This window comes from Bubalus bubalis, chromosome X (assembly GCF_019923935.1).
Source record: "Bubalus bubalis isolate 160015118507 breed Murrah chromosome X, NDDB_SH_1, whole genome shotgun sequence".
NCBI lineage: Eukaryota > Metazoa > Chordata > Mammalia > Artiodactyla > Bovidae > Bubalus > Bubalus bubalis.
In genome coordinates, this window is record NC_059181.1 from 108,383,395 (window position 1) to 108,408,549 (window position 25,155).

At 40.6% G+C, this 25,155-nt stretch overlaps 1 protein-coding gene across 1 annotated transcript in view; it reads right to left on the minus strand.

The window, feature by feature from the left end:
• Positions 1 to 397: 397 nt before the first annotated feature.
• PASD1 (PAS domain containing repressor 1) overlaps positions 398 to 25,155 on the minus strand; it is a 52,297-nt gene continuing 27,539 nt past the window's right edge. Inside the window, exons 10-15 of the mRNA XM_025276198.3 lie at positions 21,396 to 21,462; positions 10,800 to 10,929; positions 8,045 to 8,289; positions 1,425 to 1,607; positions 931 to 1,122; positions 398 to 595 (exon numbers count right to left, since the gene is read on the minus strand). Coding sequence (XP_025131983.1) covers positions 398 to 595; positions 931 to 1,122; positions 1,425 to 1,607; positions 8,045 to 8,289; positions 10,800 to 10,929; positions 21,396 to 21,462 — 1,015 coding nt within the window. The remainder of the gene's footprint in view (positions 596 to 930; positions 1,123 to 1,424; positions 1,608 to 8,044; positions 8,290 to 10,799; positions 10,930 to 21,395; positions 21,463 to 25,155) is intronic.

Sequence of the window (25,155 nt, forward strand, 5' to 3'; positions counted from 1 at the left end):
GCTTGGCTATGGATCATGCCAGCAGAGGCAGTGAGGCCACAGAGCAGGATGAATTGGAGCATGTTGCTTGGGATAGGGGACTTTGGGTGCCCATGGGCACGTTGCCCATGGTTTCAGACGTGATGTCCAGCCACCATAGGAAAGCAGTGACCTCAGTCCTTATGACCATTTCACGGCCTCCTTACCTGAATCTACCATTTTCTGGGCCATTGAAGTTTTCTGCATAATAGTAAACAGAAGCATTGAAGTTTTCAGTAAGGTAGTAGCCAGGGGCATTGAGGCTTTCGGCACGATAGTAGCCAGAGGCACTGAGATTTTCTGCACGATAGTAGCCAGAAGGCTGCTGTTCAGCCACCATTTGGGTAGGAATAAACATGGGTGGTGGTGGTGGTCGTCGTCATAGGGGTAGGGGTAGGGGCATGAAACCATCATTGTAGCGCAACATAGAGAAACTAGGTTGGTTTGGCACAAATACTTGCATTGCTTGGTTTTCTCTGGTGGTATTACACTGTTGTGGCTGCTCGGGCAGCAGCAGCAGCTGCTGTTGCTGTTCCTGCTGCTGCTGCTCTTGGTTCACCTCCTCCTGAATGGGCACCTGCATCCACAGGAAAGAGAGAAGAGCAACTCAGTGTCTGCCAGAGCCTCATACATGGAACAAACTCTCCATCTTCTGTGGCAGAAGACAACAGGAACACTTCCTCTCTGGGTGCCCCGGCAGCCTGGTGACTCTGCTCCCAGCTGTGAGAAGCTGTGGTCCAGAACCCATGTGTGCATGTGCACCCAGGTACAGCTGGCCTGGATGTTTTATCTCAGGCAAACGAACTGTACCCAACCGGGAAACCACCACTCCCACCAGAGAAACAGGGAGCCCACGCTTTCATAAGAATGAACTCTGCCTTTGGCTACAGCGATGAAAGCGGCCTGCTGTACCTTGGAAAATGTGTCAAAAGTCTGCTGAAGCTCCTCGTGGATCTGAGAAGAACGTGGTAAACATGAACCACTGACAGATGTGGCCTCCGAAATATCGGAGAAGGGACTCTTCATTGCCTCAGAGTGTGGTTTCTTGGGTGTTGGCTCCAACAAATCAGGACTAAGAACACGGCCTAAGATGGATGGCAGTGCCTGTAAGGACACAGTATCACAAAGGTCTTACTCAGGGCCCACAGCTTTCCTTAGGGCAGAAGACATGCGGGTCATGGAGCAAGACTGCCAGCTCACAGAAAGCCTTGGCCCATCTCAGCTCCTGCAACTAAAAGAAAAGGAGCAAAGCCCTAAGTCCCTGCAAAAGATCATTCCAGATGTGCCATGCTTCCCTGGAGGCAGTTGCCCTCACTACTAGCAGGCCCTATCGACTAACCCCTTGGAGGCTGTCCAGGTCCCTTACTCGTCTCCCTTTTGCCACTGGCATGGAACTGGTCTCTGACCTGTGGCTTGGAATTGTTCCTCTCTTGGAGCTGCTTCTTCAAAGTTTCTAGGGAGCTCCTCTGGTTTTTTAGTTCAGTTTTCAGTAGTTGTGTTTTCTCATTCAGCTGTTCCTGGAATTTCTTCATCATTTCCTCTTCCTGTCTCTTGAGGTATGAGGTGATGTGCGGTGACAGCTGTAGGGGCTGTGGGGAGACATCACTATGGTTTATATATGGGGCCACCAGCTTCTCCAAATTCTACCACATGGTTTCATTCCCAAGCTTTGGCATACTGATAATGTGAACAACAACACCCCAACCCTGATTTCATTCACTACTAGAAAGTGTGAAGAAATGTTAGGGAATCCAGAAATCCTATCATCAGAAAAGATTATGGGGAATGTTTAGTCTAATTTTTCCCCAAACATTGACTCAGAGACATGAAATAACCTTCCCACAGTCCTTAGTGAAAGAGTCAGAGTGTAGCAGGTCAGATCACAAATGAGACATGTGGAAACATCCATCAAAGCTCCTGCTAGTGATGCAGAAAGAAGAAAGAGGCTCAACTGGCACTTCCTTTCATCCAAGCACTCATCTAAGCACCATCAGAATCCACAGATCTGACTTTCACACAACTATGGTATCCACATACAACTTGTGTGGAACACTCTCCCCTTAGCCCTAGAAATCTAATTTTAACTTGAGTATCAGCCTCAGATCTGCTGATAAACAGATGTATGTGTGTGCTTAGTCACTCAGTTGTGTCTGACTCTTTGTGACCCCACGGACTGGAGCCCATCAGGCTCTTCTGTCCATGGGGATTCTCCAGGCAAGAATACTGGAGTGGGTTGCCATGCCCTCCTCCAAAGAATCTTTCCAACCAGGGATCAAACCCAGGTCTCCCACGTTGCAGGCGGATTCTTTACTTCCTGAGCCACCAGGGAAACCCAAGAATACTGGAGTGGGCAGCCTATCCCTTCTTCAGGGGCTTTCCCCAACCCAGGAATCGAACCTACATTACAAGCAGATTCTTTACCAACTGAGCTACCAGGGAAGCCCAAACAAATGTATAGGTTAATAAAATTAGAAACTGTGTTGCAGGACAAACTAATGCTTTGCATTGGCAGAAAAGGGATAAGGCAAGTCACACTTGAAAGGGAAGCTGGGAAAAGAGCCTTGTGCAGACCATACACATTTAGGTGGCCAGGGAACTTAAACACTGCTGCCAGGAGGCATGTTCTAAAGCACAGATTTGATTGGGGAAGTGACATGCTCAGATTAGTGTTGTAGAACATGTCTTTGGGCAGCAGTGTGGAAGATGAACTGACAGGACAAAGTAAGTCTGGAGTCAGAAAAAAAACCTAGTGAGGAGGCAACAGAGTTAATTTAAGACAGAGATAACTGGGACCTGAAACAGATCAGAGACAGGAGACAGACAGGAAAAGTCAGAGGAGTGCCCAAGATGGAAGAGTAGGAAGACCCTGAGCTCATCTGCTCTCATGGGAGCACCAAAATTCTATCTACCGAGCAACTATTGATGAGAAAGATCTGAAGACCAGAACAAAAGATCTTCTACAACTACAGATCTTCTCTACAGAGAAGGAACCATGAAGAGATGGGTAGCAAGAGTGGAGTTGCATGACAGTTCAGTCACATACCCTAGGGTAGGTGACCCACAGACATGAAGACAATTACAATTGCAGAGGTTCTCCCTGGGGTGTGAGAGGTCTGAGCCCCACATCAGACTTGCCAGGCTGAGGGTCCTGCCCAGGAAGCTGAGTTCCCAGATCATTTGGCTTTGAAAGCCAGTGGGACTTACTTTCAGGAGAGCCAAGGGGCATAGGAAATAGAGATTTCACTCTTACAGGATGCACACAAAGTCTAACATACTCCTGGATCCAGGACAGAAGCAGTAACTGGATAGGAGGCTGGGTCAGACCCACCTGCTGATTGTGGACAGCCTCCCAAGAGGCAGAAGGCAACTGTGGCTCCCCTCGGGGACATAGACACTGACAGTAGCCATTTTTGGAGTTCATTCTCCTATGTGGACACTGGTGTTGGCAAGGGCCATTGTGGGATCCTCTCTCAAGCTTATTAGCCCTGGGACCCAGCCCTGTCCTGGCCCAACAGTCTATAGGTGCCAGTTCTGAGATGCCTCTGATCTGGCCAAACAAATAGCCATACAAGGGTACAGGCCCACCCACCAACAGGCTGGCTGCCTCAGGACCACCTGAGCTTTCAGCTACCTCTGGACTTGACCCAATCCACCAGAGGGCTCAGGACATGGACTTGCCCACCAGTGAACTGCCACTACTCCTGGTACCTCCTGGGTCCCCACCCTGCTCACTAGCTGGGCAACATCAGCTCTGGGACCCTGAGGGCTCTGCAGCCAGAAATATCAGGTCCCAGCTCCATTCACCAGGAGCTGGCACTGTCCCCAAGACACCCTGGGTCCCAGGCCAATCCACTGGTAGGAAGATACCAGCTCCAGGACCACAGTAGCCCCACAGACGGCCCTGTCAGGATCTCGTCTAAAGACATCACCAAAAAACTACTAGAATTTATAAATGAATTTGATAAAGTTGAGGATACATTAATATATGGAAATCTGTTGCATTTGTATACATTATCGACAAACTATCAGAAAGATAAATCAATAAAATAATCCCATTTATAATTACATCAAAAGCAATAAAATCCTTAGGAATAAACCTACCTAAGGGGTTTAAAGACCTGTACTCTGAAAACTGTAAGACACTGGTGAAATAAACTAAAGATGACATGAACAGATGGAAAGTTATACTGTACTCATAGATAGAAATAATGTCAAAATGACCATACTACCAGAGGCAATGTACAGATTCAAAGGAATCCCTATCAAAATACCAATGGTGTTTTTCACAGAAGTAGAACAAATAATTCTAAAATTGTGTGTGGAAACACAAAAGACACTGAATAACCAAGACAATCTTGAGAAAGAAGAACAAGGCTGGAGGTATCATGCTTGCTGACTTCAGACTATACTACAAAGCTACTGTAATCAAAACAGAATGGTACTGGAACAAAAGCAGACATATAGGTCAATGGAACAGAAAAGAGAACCCTGAAATGCACCCACACTTATATGGGTAATTAATTTACAACAAAGGTGGCAAGAATATACAATAGAGAGAAAACAGTCTCTTCAATAAGTGTTGTTGGGAAAACTGTACAGCTACATGCCAAAGAATCTCACAACATACATAAAAATAAATTCAAAATGGATTAAAGAGTTAAATGTAAGCCCTGAAGCCATAAAACTTCTAGAAGAAAACATAGGCAGTATGCTCTTTGATATCAGTCTTAGTAATATTTTTTGATATGTCTCCCCAGGCAAGGGAAACAAAAGCAAAACTAAACAAATGGGACTATGTCAAACTAAAAAGCCTTTGGACAGCAAAGGAAACTATCAACAAAATGAAAAGGCTGCCTACAAAATGGGAGAATATATTTGCAAAAGAAATATCTGATTAGTGGTTAATATCCAAAATACACAAAGAACTGATACAATTCAACATCAACAAACAAATAAACAGTCCCCAAATGGGCAGGGGATCCAAACAGATATTTTTTCCAAAGAAGACATACATATTACCAAGAGGCACATGAAAAGATGGTCAACATCACTAATTATCAGGGAAACATAAATCAAAATCACAATGAGATGTTATCTCACACCTGTGAGAATGGCTATTATCAAAAAGACAACAAATAATCAAAGTGTTGGTGGAGATATGGAGAAAAGGGAACTCTCCTGCATTGTTGGTGGGAATGTAAATTTGTATAGTCCCTATGGGAAAACAGTATGGAGATTCCTCAAAAAATGAAAAATGAAACCAGCATAAGATCCAGAAATCCCACTCCTGGGTATTTATCTGAAGAAAAGAAATACACTAATTAGAGAAGGGTGTTGGAGAAGACTCTTGAGAGTCCCCTGGACTGCAAGGAGATCCAACCAGTCCATTCTGAAGGAGATCAGCCCTGGGATTTCTTTGGAAGGAATGATGCTAAAGCTGAAACTCCAGTACTTTGGCCACCTCATGTGAAGAGTTGACTCATTGGAAAAGACTCTGATGCTGGGAGGGATTGGGTGCAGGAGGAGAAGGGGATGACAGAGGATGAGATGGCTGGATGGCATCGCTGACTCGATGGACGTGAGTCTCAGTGAACTCTGGGAGTTGGTGATGGACAGGGAGGCCTGGCGTGCTGCAATTCATGGGGTCGAAGAGAGTCAGACACGACTGAGCGACTGATCTGATCTGATCTGATCTGATGTTCACTGCAGCACTATTTACAATAGCCAAGATATGGAAGCAATGTAAATGTCCAGCAAAAGATGAATGAATAAAGATGGAGCATACATACATTTGAGATTCCCGGGTAGCACAATGGTAAAGGACCTGTGCACCAGTGCAGGAGATACAAGAGATGCAGGTTCAACTCCTGGGTTGGGAAGATCTCCTGGAGAAGGAAACGGCAATCCACTACAGTATTCTTGCCTGGAAAACTCCATAGACAGAGGAGCCTTGTAGGCTACAGTCCTTGGGGTCACAAAGAGTCAGACACTATTGAGCAACTGAGCACAGCCCAAACATATAATTGGAATATTATATGTTATATGGAATATATATATTCAGTCATTAAAAGGAATGAATCTTTGTAATTTGCAGCAACATGGGTGGACCAATAGTGTATAATGCTAAGTTAAGTCAGAAAGAGAGAGACAAATACATTGATTTCACTTAAATATGGAAAGTAAAAAGCAAAACAAATGAACAAGTAAGACAAATCAGAATCAGAGTCATAGATACAGAGAACAAACAGGTGGTTGCCAGAGGGGACAAGAGTGAGATATTAGAGGAAAAGATGAAGAGATTAAGAAGTACAAACTTTCAGCTACAAATTAAATGAGTCACAGATGTGAAAAGTACAGTATGGGGAACATAGTCAATAATTATATATGTGTATGGTGACAGATGGTAACTAGACGTATTGTGGTGATCATTTAAAAATGTATAAAAATATCAGACCACTGTGTTGTATACCAGGAACTAACATAGTGTTCTAGGTCAATTACACTGCAAAAATAAACTCATAGACAAAGAGATCAGATTTGTGGTTAGCACAGGTGAGTGGGGGTGGTGGGGAAACGGATGAAGGCAGTCAAAAGATACAAACTCCAAGTTAAAGATAAATAAGTTACAGAGATGTAACATACAACGTGACAAAAATATAACTAACACTATTGTATATTATACATGAAAGCTGTTAAGAGATCAAATCCTAAGAGTTCTTGTCACAAGGAAAAAAATCTTTTAAAATTTCCCTTCTCCAGCTTTTCTCTGTCTTCTGGGTATACTCCAGTCTGTCAGTCCATGGCACCCAGAAACAAGCCTATTACATTATCACAGGAAGAGCCAGGCTACACACATTGCTGATTATTTTGACCATTTTAAACAAAAGGTATATTTAAAGCTTAAAAAGAAATTAACTCAAAGAAGAAGAGAAAGCTATCATCAGTGAAAGGGAAAGCACAACTTTCTAGCCTGATAGGGACATAAACAAAGACAAATGTATTTCTTCAGAAATTTTCTTTTAAGTAGCTCAAAGAACTTTTATAGCAGTCTAAAAATCCCTGCAAGGCAAGCAGACCACTTCAGGTGAAGAAACTGAGGCTCAGGGGTGTGCCAAGGTCACAGTGCTGGGGCCAAAAAACAGTTGTTTTCTAGCCCTTGCTTCTTCTCATTAGAAGAGGATGCCATCTAATGAAGAGACTCACCTAACGCTTGGTAGTTATTGCATACAATTCCACATAACAGACCATAAACTCATTATCTTGGCTGCCAATCCTGATGACAATAATCCTTTCTAATATGAAGATAATCACCCAAACCTGTGATTATGTAGATAAATTTGGACATAGAACAACAACAGAGTCATGAATCCAACTGTTTTGATTTGGCCTTGAACCATACATTGGTGCTGACAGTTGAAAGTGGGATATATCTAACATTCTGACAACCCACTGGGGAGACCTAGCTTGTGGTGCGGAAGTGTTGGTATGGGTAGGCAGGAAAACCATCCTCCCATGGGACAGTTAGCATCTCCTCACAGATAACGAGCAGAGCGCTTAAATACAGTGCCTTTTGTTAGTAGTTAAACTTCCTATTTGACTCAAACTTTCTCTCAAGTACAGAGTGTCTTTGGATATTTCAAGTTAAGAGGAGAACAGTACTTCATCTTACTTAAAGAACCTCCAGTCTCCCTGTTGGCTAGGGCCCATTGGAGTCTCAGCAGCATCAGAGAATCCAGTACAACAGAAATAATGATACAGTTTTAAAATAAACAAAGAGTGTTCTTTCTGCAAAGTGAAATTGAGCACAAGAGTGGAAATTTGGGGCTTTTTAGGGATAGTGGTACAGATAGATATGTGGAGCAAGACTCCCCGAGCACCCGATCTCTGATATCAGCAGCCAAACTGGAGGACCAGTCTCTTGCTCCACCTGGTTCACCTGGTCTTCCTGGGTCTGCTGGTACTGCTCATACTGCTGTTACTACTGGTCCCCCAGGCCCTTCTGGTCCACCTGGCCCACCCAGCCTACCTGATACTCTTGTTCTTTCTGGCCCTTCTCGTCTTCTTGGTCCTTGTTTTCTTGACCAGTCCAGTTTTCTTGGACTTCCTCATGGTTTTCTTCATCTTCTTGATATTCATGGTTCTCATGGACATTCTTGTCTGACTCTTCAGTATCATCCATAACACTCACCTTGTGTACATGCTTCAACTCATACACATGAGTCACATGTCCCATCTCAGGTTCTGATTCAAAGCTCTGCCTCGAGTACATTTCTGAGGAAGAAAAAATTGGAATTCATAATGAAAAAGGCTAAATTACTAACATCCCCAAACAGATTACACAGATTTCTCTGTTTATTTCTTGTTATATATTATAGAAACAGGAAGGTACACTTTTACTCCATGTTATGCATTAGATGCACCAGGTACCAGGAGTAATTCAGAACATTATTTAAAAATCTGTTCACATTTGAAGTCCATACACCCAAGCATAAGCAGGCATCCAACCCATTCACATTGTGTCTTTTCATTATAAAAGTTCTTTTGGCTCTGCTACTTGAATTTGGTATGTTTCAACTAATCAAATCAAGTCAAACCTAGTCATAAGGCACTTCTGAAAAACTAGATTCCCAAGCAGACAGGATCTTGGATCTGCCTGAAGTGCTCTTGGAGGTGGTGTGACATGACTTTCCTTCAGCATCCCCCAGAACATTATTTGAATAATGCAAAATGATAGAATCATTTCAGTACAGAGTTTGGCAGTTCTCTTCACACACACTTCCCACAGGACCCACTAGTCCCACTCCCAAGAATTTACCCAAATGCTTTAAAAGTGTATAGGCGCACAAAAAAACCTCTATGCAAATGTTTTAGTAGCTCTATTTATAATCACCAAAAACTTGGAACCAATCCAGATGTTCTTCTTCAGATGAATGAATTAAAAAAAAAAAAAAAAAAACACCGTGGTACATTCATAAAATGAAGTACTACTCAGCAAGAAAAAAGGAATGAACCACTGATTCACACATTTGAATCTTAAATGCATTATGTTAGCAGAGACAGGCCAAAAAGGCTAGACACTGTATGATTCCATTTACATGACATTCTGGTAAAAGGAAACCAGAGATCAATGGAGTAGAGATCAATGGTTGCCAGAGGATGGGGGACAGAGTTTGAGTTCAAAGAGGCAGCACAAAGGAATTTGGGAGGTGGCAGAGCTGTTCTGTTTGTACTGTGGTGATAACTGTATGACTTTGCCTTTGTCAAGAACTGTACACCTCAAAGAGCGGATTTTACAGTGTGTAAACTAAATTGGTCTTACACATTTTCAAAATCACAGTCATGGGCTCATGGACTTTGCCCATGCTCCACCAAAAACAATTGGTTAGAAAGGATTTTTCTTCTTTTTTAAAAAATTTTAATTAGAAGATAATTACTTAACAATATTGTGATGGCTTTTGTCATCCATCAACATGAATAGGCTATACGTATACATATGTCCCCTCCCTCTTAAATGCCCCTCCCACCTCCCTCCCCATCCCACGTCTCTAGGTTGTCGCAGAGCACCACAGAGACTTTGGGTTCCCTGCGTCATACAGCAAATTCCCACTGGCTATCTAGTGTACATATAGTGTACATATATATATGTATATGTTTCAATGGTATTCTCTCAAATCATCCCACACTCTCCTTCCCCTACTGTGTCCAAAAGTCCTTTCTTTATGTCTGTGTCTCCTTTGTTGCTCTGCAAATAGGATCATTAGTACTATCTTCTTAGATTCCATATATATGTGTTAATATATGGTACTTGTCTTTGTCTTAGAAGGATTTTTTAAACAAAGGTTTGAGACTGACAACAATACTGGAAGAATTTTTAACTAGAATATTTCAAAAATACAGGCATTACTTCTATATATGAGGATTCTACAAGTTATCAATGATAAGATCAGCTAATTGGAAGGCATGGTTTGCATTTTGCCTCCACTGTTGTTTTGTATTCTATTTTTCATACAATTATATTAATGAAATGTTTTTAATATTTAAACTTCTGTAGTAAATATCACTGTTTTTGAGAGACTATCACTTCACTCTTTAGTAACAATTCTTCTTATAGTACAGTTTTTTTTTTAAAAAGAGATTTCTTTGGACTGCAATTAATATACCATAGCAAAAAAGGCTGCATAAGTCTGAAAAGATAAGGTGCTACTCCTCCAAGGACTGAGATCTAGCACCAATCTTTAGATCAAAATTAAATGGGAGATTTACAATGTTGGTTAGTTTCAGGTGTAAAGCAACATGATTCAATTATATATATATTCTTTTCCCATATAGGTTATTGCAGAGTATTGAGTAGAGTCCTCTGTTCTATACAGTAGGTTCTTATTAGTTATCTTTTTTTATGAATAGTAGTGTGTATATCTCAGTCCCAATCTCACAATTTATCCCTTTCCCATGCTTCACCTTTGGTAACCATAATTTTGTTTTCTATGTCTGTGAGTCCATTTTTATCTAGATTCCACATATTTCAATAAAAACCTTAAAAAAATAAGTTGGAGATAATAATACCATTCCCAAACACTTGAACCATTGCTGAGATATTAATTTGCACTGCTCTCAAATCATCATTCACAAAAACTTACAGATGATGAAGAAAGTTACAATTCACTTTTGTGATTTCATACCATTATAAACAGAACACTATCTTCATTTGAAAAACTGTAACTACTCTGTAGGTCACTATTTTTCTTTTGATAGTCCCCATCCAAATGTTAAAATGTACCCACCAGGCGATGCAGATAGGCTTGGCAAGAGAGACACTGTGTTGAAGTCATCAGACATATTAGGATTTACATTAAAGGAGTCCGTAGAATCTGATGATTCAGAAAGTTCAGTCTCTGTGGTATTTTCTGGTTCCTAGGAATTTCCAAAAGGGAAGGAGAAGATGACATCTCAATTTGGTGACAAAGAGATATATAAAACAACAGAAAACACAGGTAGAACACAAACTTGGATATATTTCACATCATTTCTAACATTGTTTCAATAAATTGAATACCTAACAGAAAATTATCATGAAACATGTACTTGAAAAAAATTGCTGGAAGGTAACAACAAGCAGAGATTATGGGTGTCATATGCTATCCAACATCAAAACTCAGAAGAGAAATATGGTATAGATGTGGTAAAAGCACAAGCATAAGAAAAATGTGTACCAATCGAAGGCTGTTGCTATACAAACACACACACACACGTGTGTGTGTGCATTTCAGAGGTGTTGGTAGCATGCTAGTTCAGAAAAGTGGGAAGGCTGTAAGAGAACTACCCTCCACTGATGGGGCCATTTTTCTACAGATCTTCCACATGCAGACTAGGTTTAGAGAAAGGAAAGGACAATTGGGGGCTGTTTAACCACTTCTCTCTTTTTTATACAAACTAAAGTTGAAAGTATTATTAACAAAAGTACCTTTACTATATAGTAGCAGAGAGACAGCAATGACCCTGGGGAGCTTCTAGTGCAAACTCCCCATTTGATAGTGTCAAAAAGGAGGAGGTCATACAGCAAGTGAGAAGCAGAATGAGTGATATACTCCAGTGATTTCAAGCTCAGTCTAAGCTATCTGTTGTTTTAAACCATACACATTATATTCACACTTAGTGATCCACTTCCACTTACATAACAACTGGAGCCTTTCTGAATAGTCTGGGGCTCACTGTTCATATGAAATTTAAGTATCTAGTTTATCAGTGAAATCTTGGAAATCTCTGCCAAAAGATTGTGCATGTGTTTGTGTGTTTGTTTTAGACTAGATTAACACATAGACGCATGCTCATTTTTTCTTAAGGAAGCTGTTTGTTGGAGCACATTCATCTAGATCAGGTCCCAGCATTTGAACTTCAGGAAACTATGCAACTTCACTGTTCAAGTACAGTGTTGTGTACTCTTCAAAATGAGCAATATGTTTCTGAGGATGTAGTAATCTTTTCATTATGCTGAGAAAGATATTCGGCTGGGGAGATATTCATTAAGATATGATATGACCTCTCTTTCTCTGTCCTCTTGGTTATGCTCTTTATCATAGCTATATATCAATTTAATCACTAGCTCCTTGCTTCCTGGGTGATTTTCAAGGGAAATATATTTACTTGGATGTTAAGATGTCCATTTATGTAGATTCATAATTTTTAGCCCATCAACAGAAATGCAGTGAGTTTAAGTGATCTTAACTGATGGAATCATGTACAGTAATAGTAAATGGCTTGGGAAAAAATGAAGCAAAGAAACAAAGCAAAGAATCTTCTAGTTTAAAATACTGTTAGGATGAAGGCCTGAAGACAGTCTTTCAAAAGAGGCAGCTACAAGCTAAAAGGAAAGATGAAATGAACATGAATACATGGAGGCAGAAAAGCAAACAGTAAGCTCACACAAATTCAAGAGGACTTTCAGATTCATTTTTATTCCATAATTGTTTCCATGAATAATACATTAAAGGATTTAAAAGAGAAGTATGGCCTTTGAGGCTAGACATGGAGCAGGCTACCAATGCAGTCTCCAAGACCTGATGCAACTGTGAACTAGAAATGAGTGTATATCGCAAGGGCGGGACTCCAGAAGTTTCTCCCCCAATTTTAACATTTTCCCCATAAGCTGGCTTAAAACTCAACATTCAAAAAATGAAGATCGTGACATCCAGTCCCATCACTTCATGGCAAATAGATGGGGAAACAGTGGAAACACTGACAGACTATTTTCTTGGGCTCCAAAATCACTGCAGATGGTGACTGCAGCCAAGAAATTAAGACACTTGCTCCTTGGACAAAAAGCTATGACAAACCTAGACAGCATATTTAAAAGCAGAGACATTACTTTGCCAACAAAGGTCCATCTAGTCAAAGCTATGGTTTTTCTGTCATGTATGGATGTGAGAGTTGAACCACAAATAAAGCTGAACACTGAAGAATTGATGCTTTTGAACTGTAGTGTTGGAGAAGACTCTTGAGAGTCCCTTGGACTACAAGGAGATCAAACCAGTCCATACTAAAGGAAATCAGTCCTGAATATTCATTGGAAGGACTGATGCTGAAGCTGAAGCTCCAATCCTTTGGCCACCTGATGGGAAGGACTGACTCATTGGAAAAGACCCTGATGCTGGAAAAGATTGAAGGTGGGAGGAGAAGGGGATGACAGAGGATGAGATGGTTGGATGGCATCACCAACTCAATGGACATGAGTTTGATCAAGCTCTAGGAGTTGGTGATGAACAGGGAAGCCTGGTGTGCTGCAGTCCATGGGGTCGCAAAGAGTCAGACACGACTGAGCTACTGAACTGAACACTGTAGCTATAAAATCAATGGAAGAAGCTTTCATGATTGCTCCCTGAGTCAGGTTTGTCCTGTCCTCCTCATTAATACATAGCTTGGGTAAAGTGCTTCCAAGTCTCATGTACACTACAGTTCTCCTGCCCTACTCAGCCCCTGGTACAGGGTCAAAGCCAGCATCTTCTGAATAATTGCCTGCCACCTCCAGGCAGAATGGATTTGAGTGGAAAAGCATTCTGAAAATGTACAAGTTCCAATTTTGCCAAAATGCCTATGTAGTGCAACACAGTTCAGGAACAACAGATCTCTACAGATGGGTGACAGAATGTCAATAGCTGGCAACAACTCATCTAAACTCATCGTTAAAATAAAGTCTTTGGGACAGAGTCAGTTAATGACAATGTGCTTTGGATTAGCATGGTGGAGAGGTCTGACAGAATGTGGCCCAGTGGAGAAGGGAATGGCAAACCACTTCAGTATTCTTGCCTTGAGAACCCCATGAACAGTATGAAAAGGCAAAATGATAGGATACTGAAAGAGGAACTCCACAGGTCAGTAGGTGCCCAATATGCTACTGGAGATCAGTGAAGAAATAACTCCAGAAAGAATGAAGGGATGGAGCCAAAGCAAAAACAATACCCAGCTGTGGATGTGACTGTTGATAGAGGCAAGGTCTGATGCTGTAAAGAGCAATATTGCATAGGAACCTGGAATGTCAGGTCCATGAATCAAGGCAAATTGGAAGTGGTCAAACAAGAGATGGCAAGAGTGAACGTCAACATTCTAGGAATCAGCAAACTAAAATGGACTAGAATGGGTGAATTTAACTCAGATGACCATTATATCTACTACTGCGGGCAAGAATCCCTCAGAAGAAATGGAATAGCCATTATGGTCAACAGAAGAGTTCAAAATGCAGTACTTGGATGCAATCTCAAAAACGACAGAATGATCTCTGTTTGTTTCCAAGGCAAACCATTCAATATCACAGTAATCCAAGTCTATGCCCCAACTAGTAACGCTGAAGAAGCTGAAGTTGAACGGTTCTATGAAGACCTACAAGACCTTTTAGAACTAACACCCAAAAAAGATGTCCTTTTCATTATAGGGGACTGGAATGCAAAAGTAGGACATCAAGAAACACCTGGAGTAACAGGCAAATTTGGCCTTGGAATATGGAATGAAGCAGGGGAAAGGCTAATAGAGTTTTGCCAAGAAAATGCACTGGTAATAGCAAACACCCTTTTCCAACAACACAAGAGAAGACTCTACACATGGACATCACCAGATGGTCAACACTGAAATCAGACTGATTATATTCTTTGCAGCCAAAGATGGAGAACCTCTATACAGTCAACAAAAACAAGACTGGGAGCTGACTGGCTCAGATCATGAACTCCTTATTGCCAAATTCAGACTGAAATGGAAGAAAGTAGGGAAAACCACTAGACCATTCAGGTATGACCTAAATCAAATCCCTTATGATTATACAGTGGAAGTGAGAAATACATTTAAGGGACTAGATCTGATAGATAGAGTGCCTGATGAACTATGGACAGAGGTTCGTGACATTGTACAGAAGACAGGGATCAAGACCATCCCCATGGAAACAAAATGCAAAAAAGCAAAATGCCTGTCTGGGGAGGCCTTACAAATAGCTGTGAAAAGACGAGAAGCCAAAAGCAAAGGAGAAAAGGAAAGATATAAGCATCTGAATGCAGAGTTCCAAAGAATAGCAAGGAGAGATAAGAAAGCCTTCCTCAGTGATCAATGCAAAGAAATAGAGGAAAACAACAGAATGGGAAAGACTAGAGATCTCTTCAAGAAAACTAGAGATACCAAGGGAACATTTCATGCAAAGATGGGCTCGATAAAGGACAGAAATGGTATGGACCTAACAGAAGCAGAAGATATTAAGAAGAGGTGGCAAGAATACACAGAAAAACTGTACAAAAAAGAGCTTCATGACCCAGATAATCACAATGGTGTGATCACTCACCTAGAGTCAGACATCCTGGAATGTGAAGTCAAGTGGGCCTTAGGAAGCATCACTATGAACAAAGCTAGTGGAGGTGATGGAATTCCAGTTGAGCTATTTCAAATCCTAAAAGATGATGCTGTGAAAGTGCTGCACTCAATATGCCAGCAAATTTGGAAAACTCAGCAGTGGCCACAGGACTGGAAAAAGTCAGTTTTCATTCCAATACCAAAGAAAGGCAATGCAAAAGAATGCTCAAACTACTGCACAATTGCACTCATCTCACACGCTAGTAAAGTAGTGCTCAAAATTCTCCAAGCCAGGCTTCAGCAATATGTGAACCGTGAACTTCCAGATGTTCTAGCTGGTTTTAGAAAAGGCAGAGGAACCAGAGATCAAATTGCCAACATCCGCTGGATCATCAAAAAAGCAAGAGAGTTCCAGAAGAACATCTATTTCTGCTTTATTGACTCTGCCAAAGCCTTTGACTGTGTGGATCACAAGAAACTGTGGAAAATTCTTCAAGAGATGGGAATACCAGACCACCTGACCTGCCTCTTAAATTTGTATCCAGGTCAGGAATCAACAGTTAGAACTGGACATGGAACAACAGACTGGTTCCAAATAGGAAAAGGAGTACGTCAAGGCTGTATATTGCCACCCTGCTTATTTAACTTCTATGCAGAGTACATCATGAGAAACGCTGGGCTGGAAGAAGCACAAGCTGGAATCAAGATTGCCAGGAGAAATATCAATAACCTCAGATATGCAGATGACACCACCCTTATGGCAGAAAGTGAAGAGGAACTAAAAAGCCTCTGGATGAAAGTGAAAGAGGAGAGTGAAAAAGTTGGCTTAAAGCTCAACATTCAGAAAATGAACATCATGGCATCTGGTCCCATCACTTCATGGGAAATAGATGGGGAAACAGTGGAAATAGTGTCAGACTTTATTTTTCTGGGCTCCAAAATCACTGCAGATGGTGACTACAGCCATGAAATTAAAAGACGCTTACTCCTTGGAAGGAAAGTTATGACCAACGTAGATAGCATATTGAAAACCAGAGACATTACTTTGCCAACAAAGGCCCTTCTAGTTAAGGCTATGGTTTTTCCAGTGGTCATGTATGGATGTGAGAGTTGGACTGTGAAGAAATCTGAGAGCCAAAGAATTTATGCTTTTGAACAGTGGTGTTGGAGAAGACTCTTGAGAGTCCCTTGGACTGCAAGGAGATCCAACCAGTCCATTCTGAAGGAGATCAGCCCTGGGATTTCTTTGGAAGGAATGATGCTAAAGCTGAAACTCCAGTACTTTGTCCACCTCATGTGAAGAATTGACTCACTGGAAAAGGCTCTGATGCTGGGAGGGATTGGGGGCAGGAGGAGAAGGGGACGACAGAGGATGAGATGGCTGGATGGTATCACTGACTCGATGGACATGAGTCTCAGTGAACTCTGGGAGTTGGTGATGGACAGGGAGGCCTGGCGTGCTGTGATTCATGTAGTCTCAAAGAGTCGGACACGACTGAGCGACTGAACTGAACTGAGCATTGATACTACTACTTAAAGCCACTGCTGTTCAAACAGTGAAGTGGTGGTTTTGTGGAGAGAACTTTGTTCTCAATACTTTGCCTTGTTCTCAATTCCCTGCCAGTTGGAAAAGTGAAGTGAAAGTCACTCAGTCGTGTCCAACTCTTTGCGATCCCAAGGACTATACAGTCCTTGACATTCTCCAGGCCAGAATACTGGAGTGGCTAGCCTTTCCCTTCTCCAGGGGATCTTCCCAACCCAGGGATCGAACCCAGGTCTCCCATACTGTAGGCGGATTCTTTACCAACTGAGCTATCAGGGAAGCCTTTTAGTAGCTGCTCTCAACAGAACCTGCTTTATTAAATATAACATAGTGCATAGTAACAGCCAACAGATCAAAATATTATGATACCTGGCAGGGACCAAGGTATGCTTTGTGTGGTTTTCTTCACTCTTCTTTTGCTTAGATTCAGTTGAGATCCTTGAATCTCTGGGTTCACGGCTTTTATCAAATGTGGACAAATCTCTGGCCATTATTATTTCAAATATTTTTTCTTGTGCTTCCCTCTACATTTCAGAGACTACATTTACATGTACATTTGGCTACTTGAAAAGTTTCTACCAGCCAATTGATACACTTTTCTTTTTTCTTGTTCTTTTTAAACTTTTTTTTCTCTTTATTTGGAGAATTCTATTATAACGTCTTTAAATTTCCCAATCTAACTAATACAGTGTTTCAGGTTTAAAAATAAAATTAAATTAAAAAAAAATCTGCAAGGTTTAATCTGCCATCAATCCCATCCAGTGTTGTTTTCATTGCTCGAATTTTAACTTGAGACTTTATCCCATCTTCCACATCTCTACTTGAAAATTTGAACATATGTAACACATATGTTAATATCCCTGTCCACTAATTCTAAAACCTGTATTGGATCTGGGTGAGTTTTTATTGATTGGGTTTTCTCTTCAATAAGAGTTACATATTATTGCTTTTTTAAATGCCTGGTAATCTTTGACTAGATGCCAAATATTGTTAATTTTATTTATTGGATTATGGATCATTTTGCATTCCTAGAAACACTCTATCTTTGTTTTGGAATGTAGTTAAATTACTTGAAAACAATTTGGCCCATTTGCTGTTGCTGTTGTTCAGTCAATCAGTCGTGTCCAACTCTTTGCAACCCCATGGACTGTAGTACACCAGGCTTCCCTGTCCTTCACCATCTCCCAGAGTTTACTCAAACTCATGTCCATTGAGTTGGTGATGCCAGCCAACTATCTCATCCTCTGTCGTCCCCTTCTCCTCCTGCCTTCTATCTTTATCAGAATCCAGTTCTTTTCTAATGAGTCGGCTCACATCAGGTGGCCAAATTATTGGCGCTTCAGCTTTAGCATTAGTCCCTCCAATGAATATTCAGGGTTGATTTCCTTTAGGATCCCTTTGGTCTTGCCTTAATGACTTGATAGTCAGAACCAGAGCAATAGTCACCCTGGGGCTAACTTTCCCCCATAACTGAGGCAAGATCTCTCTGTGTACTCTTATGCCTCGTGTCCTGTGTATTATGAGAATTTCCAGTGTGGCAGATAGAAACAGGAAGCATTACTGACCCTGTAAGAATTCTGGCACTGTTTCCTCTAATTTCTTGAGTGGTTCTCTCCCCTTACAGATCCCCATAGCAACCTTCATCCATGCAGCCCTCTCCTCTCTGGTAATCTGCAAGCAACTTTAGACTATCTAGTCTCACCTCAGTATCCTCAGCTCAGGAATTCTACTGGGATCACTGTGTGTCCTCCCTCTTGGCTACATGGCCTGGAAACTCTCTAGGTAGTAAGTTATGGCAATTGCAGGGCTCATTTCATTCATTTCCTATCTCTTAAGAGTCCCTGTCTTTTGTTGCCTTCTGTCCATTATGGTGAAAACTGTTATGTCATATTTTTTGTTTTTTATTTTTGGCTGTTTTGGGCAGGAAAGTCAATCTGGTCCCTGTTGCTCCATCTTGATTGGAAACACAAGTCCCTTAATACCATAGTATATTGTCCAGTTATTGAAATGACTAAATTTGAGACTGTCCAAAGACAGACTTTAGCAATAAGTGATGACCAAAGGAAATGGAGTAGCAGGCAAGCTATCATTTATAACAAAGTTAAAAACAGAAGTGATGGTAGACCAAGACTGAATGGAAATAGCAAAATTAAATAGCAATTGTGCCATTGTGATAAGATTATGAGATTCTTTAAAAAAAACAAACTTACCTTTAAATGTTAAAATTACTTAGGTTTTATAAAGTGAGAGTTTTTTTAATCCAACTTTCCTCAAAACACTAAGTTGAAGGACTGGATTCTTCACACATAGCACACAACAGGTCCTGGGTAAATATTTGTTGACAGACTGATGAAGTCAGGCTGTCAGCTATGTAGATGTCAGACTGATGGCCAGAGCTATATGGATGTCTTGGCCTCTTTTCCTAGCATAACTGAAATTAGTTTGTGTATAAACAGAGCATTGTTCCACTTAAATTAACTTTGTTCTACCTAATTTCCTTGCTGTTTCATACCATCTTGAACAGAAAGCTGGGTTAAGCAGAGGTACCTCTTCAGAAGGGAGAAGTTTTATCTACACAGAAGTAGCTTATTGAATGAGCAAGAGTTAGAAAATATAATAGAAAATCCAGCACTTCATATTGAAAATACATGTTCATAGTATTTCCATGTTACAGAAGAACTTAAATACTAAAAACACCTGCTGTCTGCACAGTCTCATGAATGTGAACACTTTTAAGCAAAATCACATGAAAGGCTGAAAGCCAAAGTGACAGTCTACACATCCAACCTGTCAATATTGTTCTTTAAATCCCTTTACCAGACATTTGAAGAGTGCTATAAAAATAGACTGTTTCATCATACAATATTCTTTTGTGTATTTAATATTTATGAACACCTACTATGTGTGGCCAGTACTGTTCAAGGTGTTTGGTGACATGCTGATGAACAATACTACCCCTGCTCTCATAGAAGATTCATTCTATTGCAGGAATACAGACAATATCCTGAGACGGGTTTGGCTAAAAAGTTCACTCAGGTTTTTTGTAACATCATGTGGAAAAACTCAAGTAAACTTTTTGGCCAGTTCAATAAATGCAGTTCCTTTGAGTGTTACCTAATCTTTATGAGGTAGCCTGGCAGAGATTATTACCACTCCCATTTTACACATAATGAAACTGAAGCTTCCCATGGTAAAATAACATTCTCCAGGTCACATAATTAATTGGTAAATGGCAGAATCAGGAATTGAGCTCTTATCTTCTGATACCCAAGCCGTCTTTTCTCTCTATAGTACTATCACCACCACACTGAATCAGCCTAGTAGCTATGTTATATGCACCCATGGAGTAACAAGTAAGGTGAAAGACTATTCATTGGGGAAGGCTTCCTGGGATGGTTATTTGTTGTTCTATATCTGGTTTTCTTGCACTTCGATCTTATCCCCCAGGCTAGAATTTAGATTATTGAGGGCAGACCCAAGTTTCATATTTCTATTCAGGTATATCCCTATAGGGTTCTCTAGCGGAACGTCTGGTGAATGGATAATTGGATAATACATTTAATGGCTTAAGGAAAGGATGGAGGACATTTCACATTAATTAGGGATTCGTTCTACCCATAATTGGCAGAGGACTCTGCCATCTCATGAGTCTACTCACATAGCCTATAGGAGCAGGCTATAGGCTATATAACCTCTGATTTCAAAATGCACTCACAAGTCAAAAAGACTTGGAATGATGTCTGGCACAGAGGCTAGCTTAATTCTTTGTAAAGCTACTACAGGGACCATTCCAAGCATGGCTGTTACTGCTTCCAATAAGAAATAACTATAAAATGGCAACTATGGAATACCACTCATGTTCTGTGTCCATATGGGATACTTCAAATTAAAAACCTTTATATGTAGGTCGAGGGAGGCTGAAATTGCCACCCCAAAATATGACTTGTTGGCATAAGGGTTATTTTGAGCTGGTTATTTCTAAGAAACAGCAGGCAGAGGAGGAGCTCTGAAAACCAATAGAAGTTACCCTTTTGTAAGATACATTTATATTTATAAGGGAAATCTCCATTTATAAGTGTGTCTCCCTTTCCGCACCAGGTAGAAAAGGATGACTCTTAGTTTCTAGAAACTTATTAATGCAGAAGGCCAGGACTTAAATCTGCAGAAAACCTTAACCCTTGTTTACTGTATCCCCACTACTGACTCCCCACTCCCATCACCTTCTTTTATCTTAGCTGAAAACGGTATTCAAGGTGGTGGCTTGAGTCATTTCAGAGAGTTATTCAATATTATTGGGTCTCTCCCATGTATGTAAGAGATATATAAATACCCATTACTAAGCTTCTATTCGTCTTTCTCCTGTTAATCCTGTCTTAATTACAGGGGCATCTTACCTGAGAACCTAGAAGGGTAGCAGGAAAATTCTTTTCTTCCCCCACCTTGGCCACACACATTAACTAAACAGTCAACATTACGGAAATAAAGCATGACTCTATGTACTCAATGTACGTACTTCTACATCAGTAATTTCAAATTCTGAGGATTCCATTCCAAAACGTCCTGTTTCCTCTTGATTACTCCTATAAATAGGTGAAAAGAGAGATGGTCATCACTTCATGGGAAATAGATGGAGAAACAGTGTCAGACTTTATTTTTTTGGGCTCCAAAATCACTGCAGATGGTGACTGCAGCCATGAAATTAAAAGATGCTTACTCCTTGGAAGGAAAGTTATGACCAACCTAGATAGCATATTGAAAAGCAGAGACATTACTTTGCCAACAAAGGTCCGTCTAGTCAAGGCTATGGTTTTTCCAGTGGTCATGTATGGATGTGAGAGTTGGACTGTGAAGAAATCTGAGCATCGAAGAATTGATGCTTTTGAACTGTGGTGTTGGAGAAGACTCTTGAGAGTCCCTTGGACTGCAAGGAGATCCAACCAGTCCATTCTGAAGGAGATCAGCCCTGGGTGTTCTTTGGAAGGAATGATGGTGAAGCTGAAACTCCAGTACTTTGGCCACCTCATGCGAAGAGTTGACACATTGGAAAAGACTCTGATGCTGGGAGGGATTGGGTGCAGGAGGAGAAGGGGATGACAGAGGATGAGATGGCTGGATGGCATCACTGACTCGATGGATGTGAGCCTGGGTGAACTCCGGGAGTTGGTGATGGACAGGGAGGCCTGGCGTGCTGTGATTCATGGGGTCACAAAGAGTCGGACACGACTGAGTGACTGAACTGAACTAAAACACATCGCACTTAGCACTAAATTCTCTGTAATACAGTAAAAATGAGGTTCTGTTAAGAAAAAAAACAAACACCCCAAATGGTATCACTTGTGTTAAAACCCATGTTACTAAACCCAGATTTAATGCCTAACCTAACTGCAGTCTCAGCCTTTACCAGCAGTGGAATCTTAATCAACCAGTTTGGAACTTCCTAGTCAGCACCAATTAAGTAATCTGTCACATGCTCCTTTCTATCCCCCAAAGGAAGAAGAATGTCCTGGCCCCAAAATAATCCTTTCTTTGCTTTTGCTACTAATTCCCTGGCCCCACTCCTCTTCCTATAAAAAAACTTCCATTCTATACAACTCTTGGGATGCTGCCCAATTCATGAATCGCCTCATAAAGTCAATTAGATCTTCATATTTATTCAGTTAAATTTTGTTTTTTTAACAGTTCAAACAAGAAAAAAAATCTCTTTTATTTTTCTTTTTTTCTCTTTTTTTAAAAAAAAATTATTGATAATATATTTATAGGTGAGTGGGAAAATATAGAACAAAGTTACATATAGTTCTACCATATATTACAATTATTTTGAAGTAGGTAAACTAAGATTTTTAGTTGGAGTTTTAATATCAAACTCTCAGAAACTAACAGAATGGATATATAGAAAAGTAGAAGGATATAGTAGACCTGAAAAGCACTGTAAACCAATTAATTCAACACAGTTAAGATTTATACCATTTTCACACAAGAGTAGGATACAAATTCTTTTAAATTCCCATAGACTATAAACTAGGAGACACTGGAACATATCCAGGGATGTAAAACTAGGTGGTCTAAAGGTATTGAAATCATAGAGTCTGTTCTCTTATCACTGTGGAATTATGTTAGAAATCAATATCAAAAGATATTTGAAAATAACCCATATATTTTCAAGTGCAATGTGACATTTACCAAGAGAGATCTTTGACTTAGCCACTGAAAGCATCAATAAAGTTAAGACTGAAAAAAACACAGAGGGTGACTGCAGAGAAGAAAGCATTTAAATGAGAAATTAGCATCAAAGATACTTAAAAAAAACCATGTATTTGGAAATTAAATGTCTACTTTTAAATGATGGGTGTATCTAAGAAGCCATAACAAGGAAAATTAGACCTAAGAATACAAAGAAATACTATTCATTAAAAAAGAAATTAACATATGATACACTAATATTAACTCTCTTATTTTTCTTAATACATAACATCGTCAATCTTTGAGGTGTCACTTTTCCTACAGAGAAAGTAGTTCTGCACCATATTTATAATAAAGTAAGTCATATTTATAATAAAGTAAGGCTTCAGCAATACGTGAACCATGAACTTCCAGATGTTCAAGCTGGTTTTAGAAAAGGCAGAGGAACCAGAGATCAAATTGCCAACATCCGCTGGATCATCAAAAAAGCAAGAGAGTTCCAGAAAAACATCTATTTCTGCTTTATTGACTATGCCAAAGCCTTTGACTGTGTGGATCACAATAAACTGTGGAAAATTCTGAAAGAGATGGGAATACCAGACCACCTGACCTGCCTCTTGAGAAACCTGTATTCAGATCAGGAAGCAACAGTTAGAACTAGACATGGAACAACCGAATGGTTCCAAATAGGAAAAGGAGTACGTCAAGGCTGTATATTGTCACCCTGCTTATTTAACTTGTATGCAGAGTACATCATGAGAAATGCTGGGCTGGAAGAAGCACAAGCTGGAATCAAGATTGCTGGGAGAAATATCAATAACCTCAGATATGCAGATGACACCACCCTTATGGCAGAAAGTGAAGAGGAACTAAAAAGCCTCTTTTTTTTTTAATTTTATTTTATTTTTAAACTTTACATAACTGTATTAGCCTCTTGATGAAAGTGAAAGAGGAGAGTGAAAAAGCTGGCTTAAAACTCAACATTCAAAAATCAAAGATCATGGCATCCGACCCCATCACTTCATGGCAAATATATGGGGAAACAGTGTCAGATTTTATTTTCTGGGGCTCCAAAATCGCTGCAGATGGTGATTGCAGCCATGAAATTAAAGACACTTCCTCCTTGGAAGAAAAGTTATGACCAACCTAGATAGCATATTAAAAAACAGCAACATTACTTCGCTGACAAAGGTCTGTCTAGTCAAAGCTATAGTTTCTCCAGTAGTCATGTATGGATGTGAGAGTTGGAGTATAAAGAATGCCAAGTGCCAAAGAATCGATGCTTTTGAACTGTGGTGTTGGAGAAGACTCTTGAGAGTACCTTGGAAAGCAAGGAGATCAAACCAGTCAATCCTAAAGGAAGTCAATCCTGAATATTCATTGGAAGGACTGATGCTGAAGCTGAATATCCAATACTTTGGCCACCTGATGTGAAGAACTGACTCATTGGAAAAGACCCTGATGCTGGCAAAGCTTGAAGGCAGGAGAAAAGGCTGAAAAAGGATAAGATGGTTGGATGGTATCACCGACTGGATGGACATGAGTTTGAGCAAGCTCCAGGAGTTAGTGATGGACAGGGAAGCCTGGCGTGCTGCAGTCAATGGGATCACAAAGAGGCTGATGGAACTGAGCAACTGAACTGAACTGAACATCTTTGCAGGATTCTCCTCACAGCTCTGTACAAGATAACACTTCACCGAAACAAGATGAAAGGGGAATTCACCAGGGACATTCTTTCTGGTGCAGTTGCTGACAGGTGGAGTCTCCCTGGGGACCACCTTCTACAGGAGAGTTTCTGAAGACTGCAGACAAAGGGAAGAGCTACTAGAACTCTCGGACATACGTGTCATCTGATTTTCCAGTGTTACCTACTCTACCTTTGGGGGAAAAGATACTATCTTTGTCAAAAATGTTTGGGCTAATTGATGTAATCTCCTACCATACTAACTCCTCTCTCTCTCAATTTAAGATGACATACATTAAAAGAAAAAATGTCTTCTCAAAGTAATGTCCCCAATCAAGTACTTCCCAAACTCCTGGAGTTTTCTCCTTGGAACCCAATACCAGCCACAGTGCCTTTAAGTGACATCCTA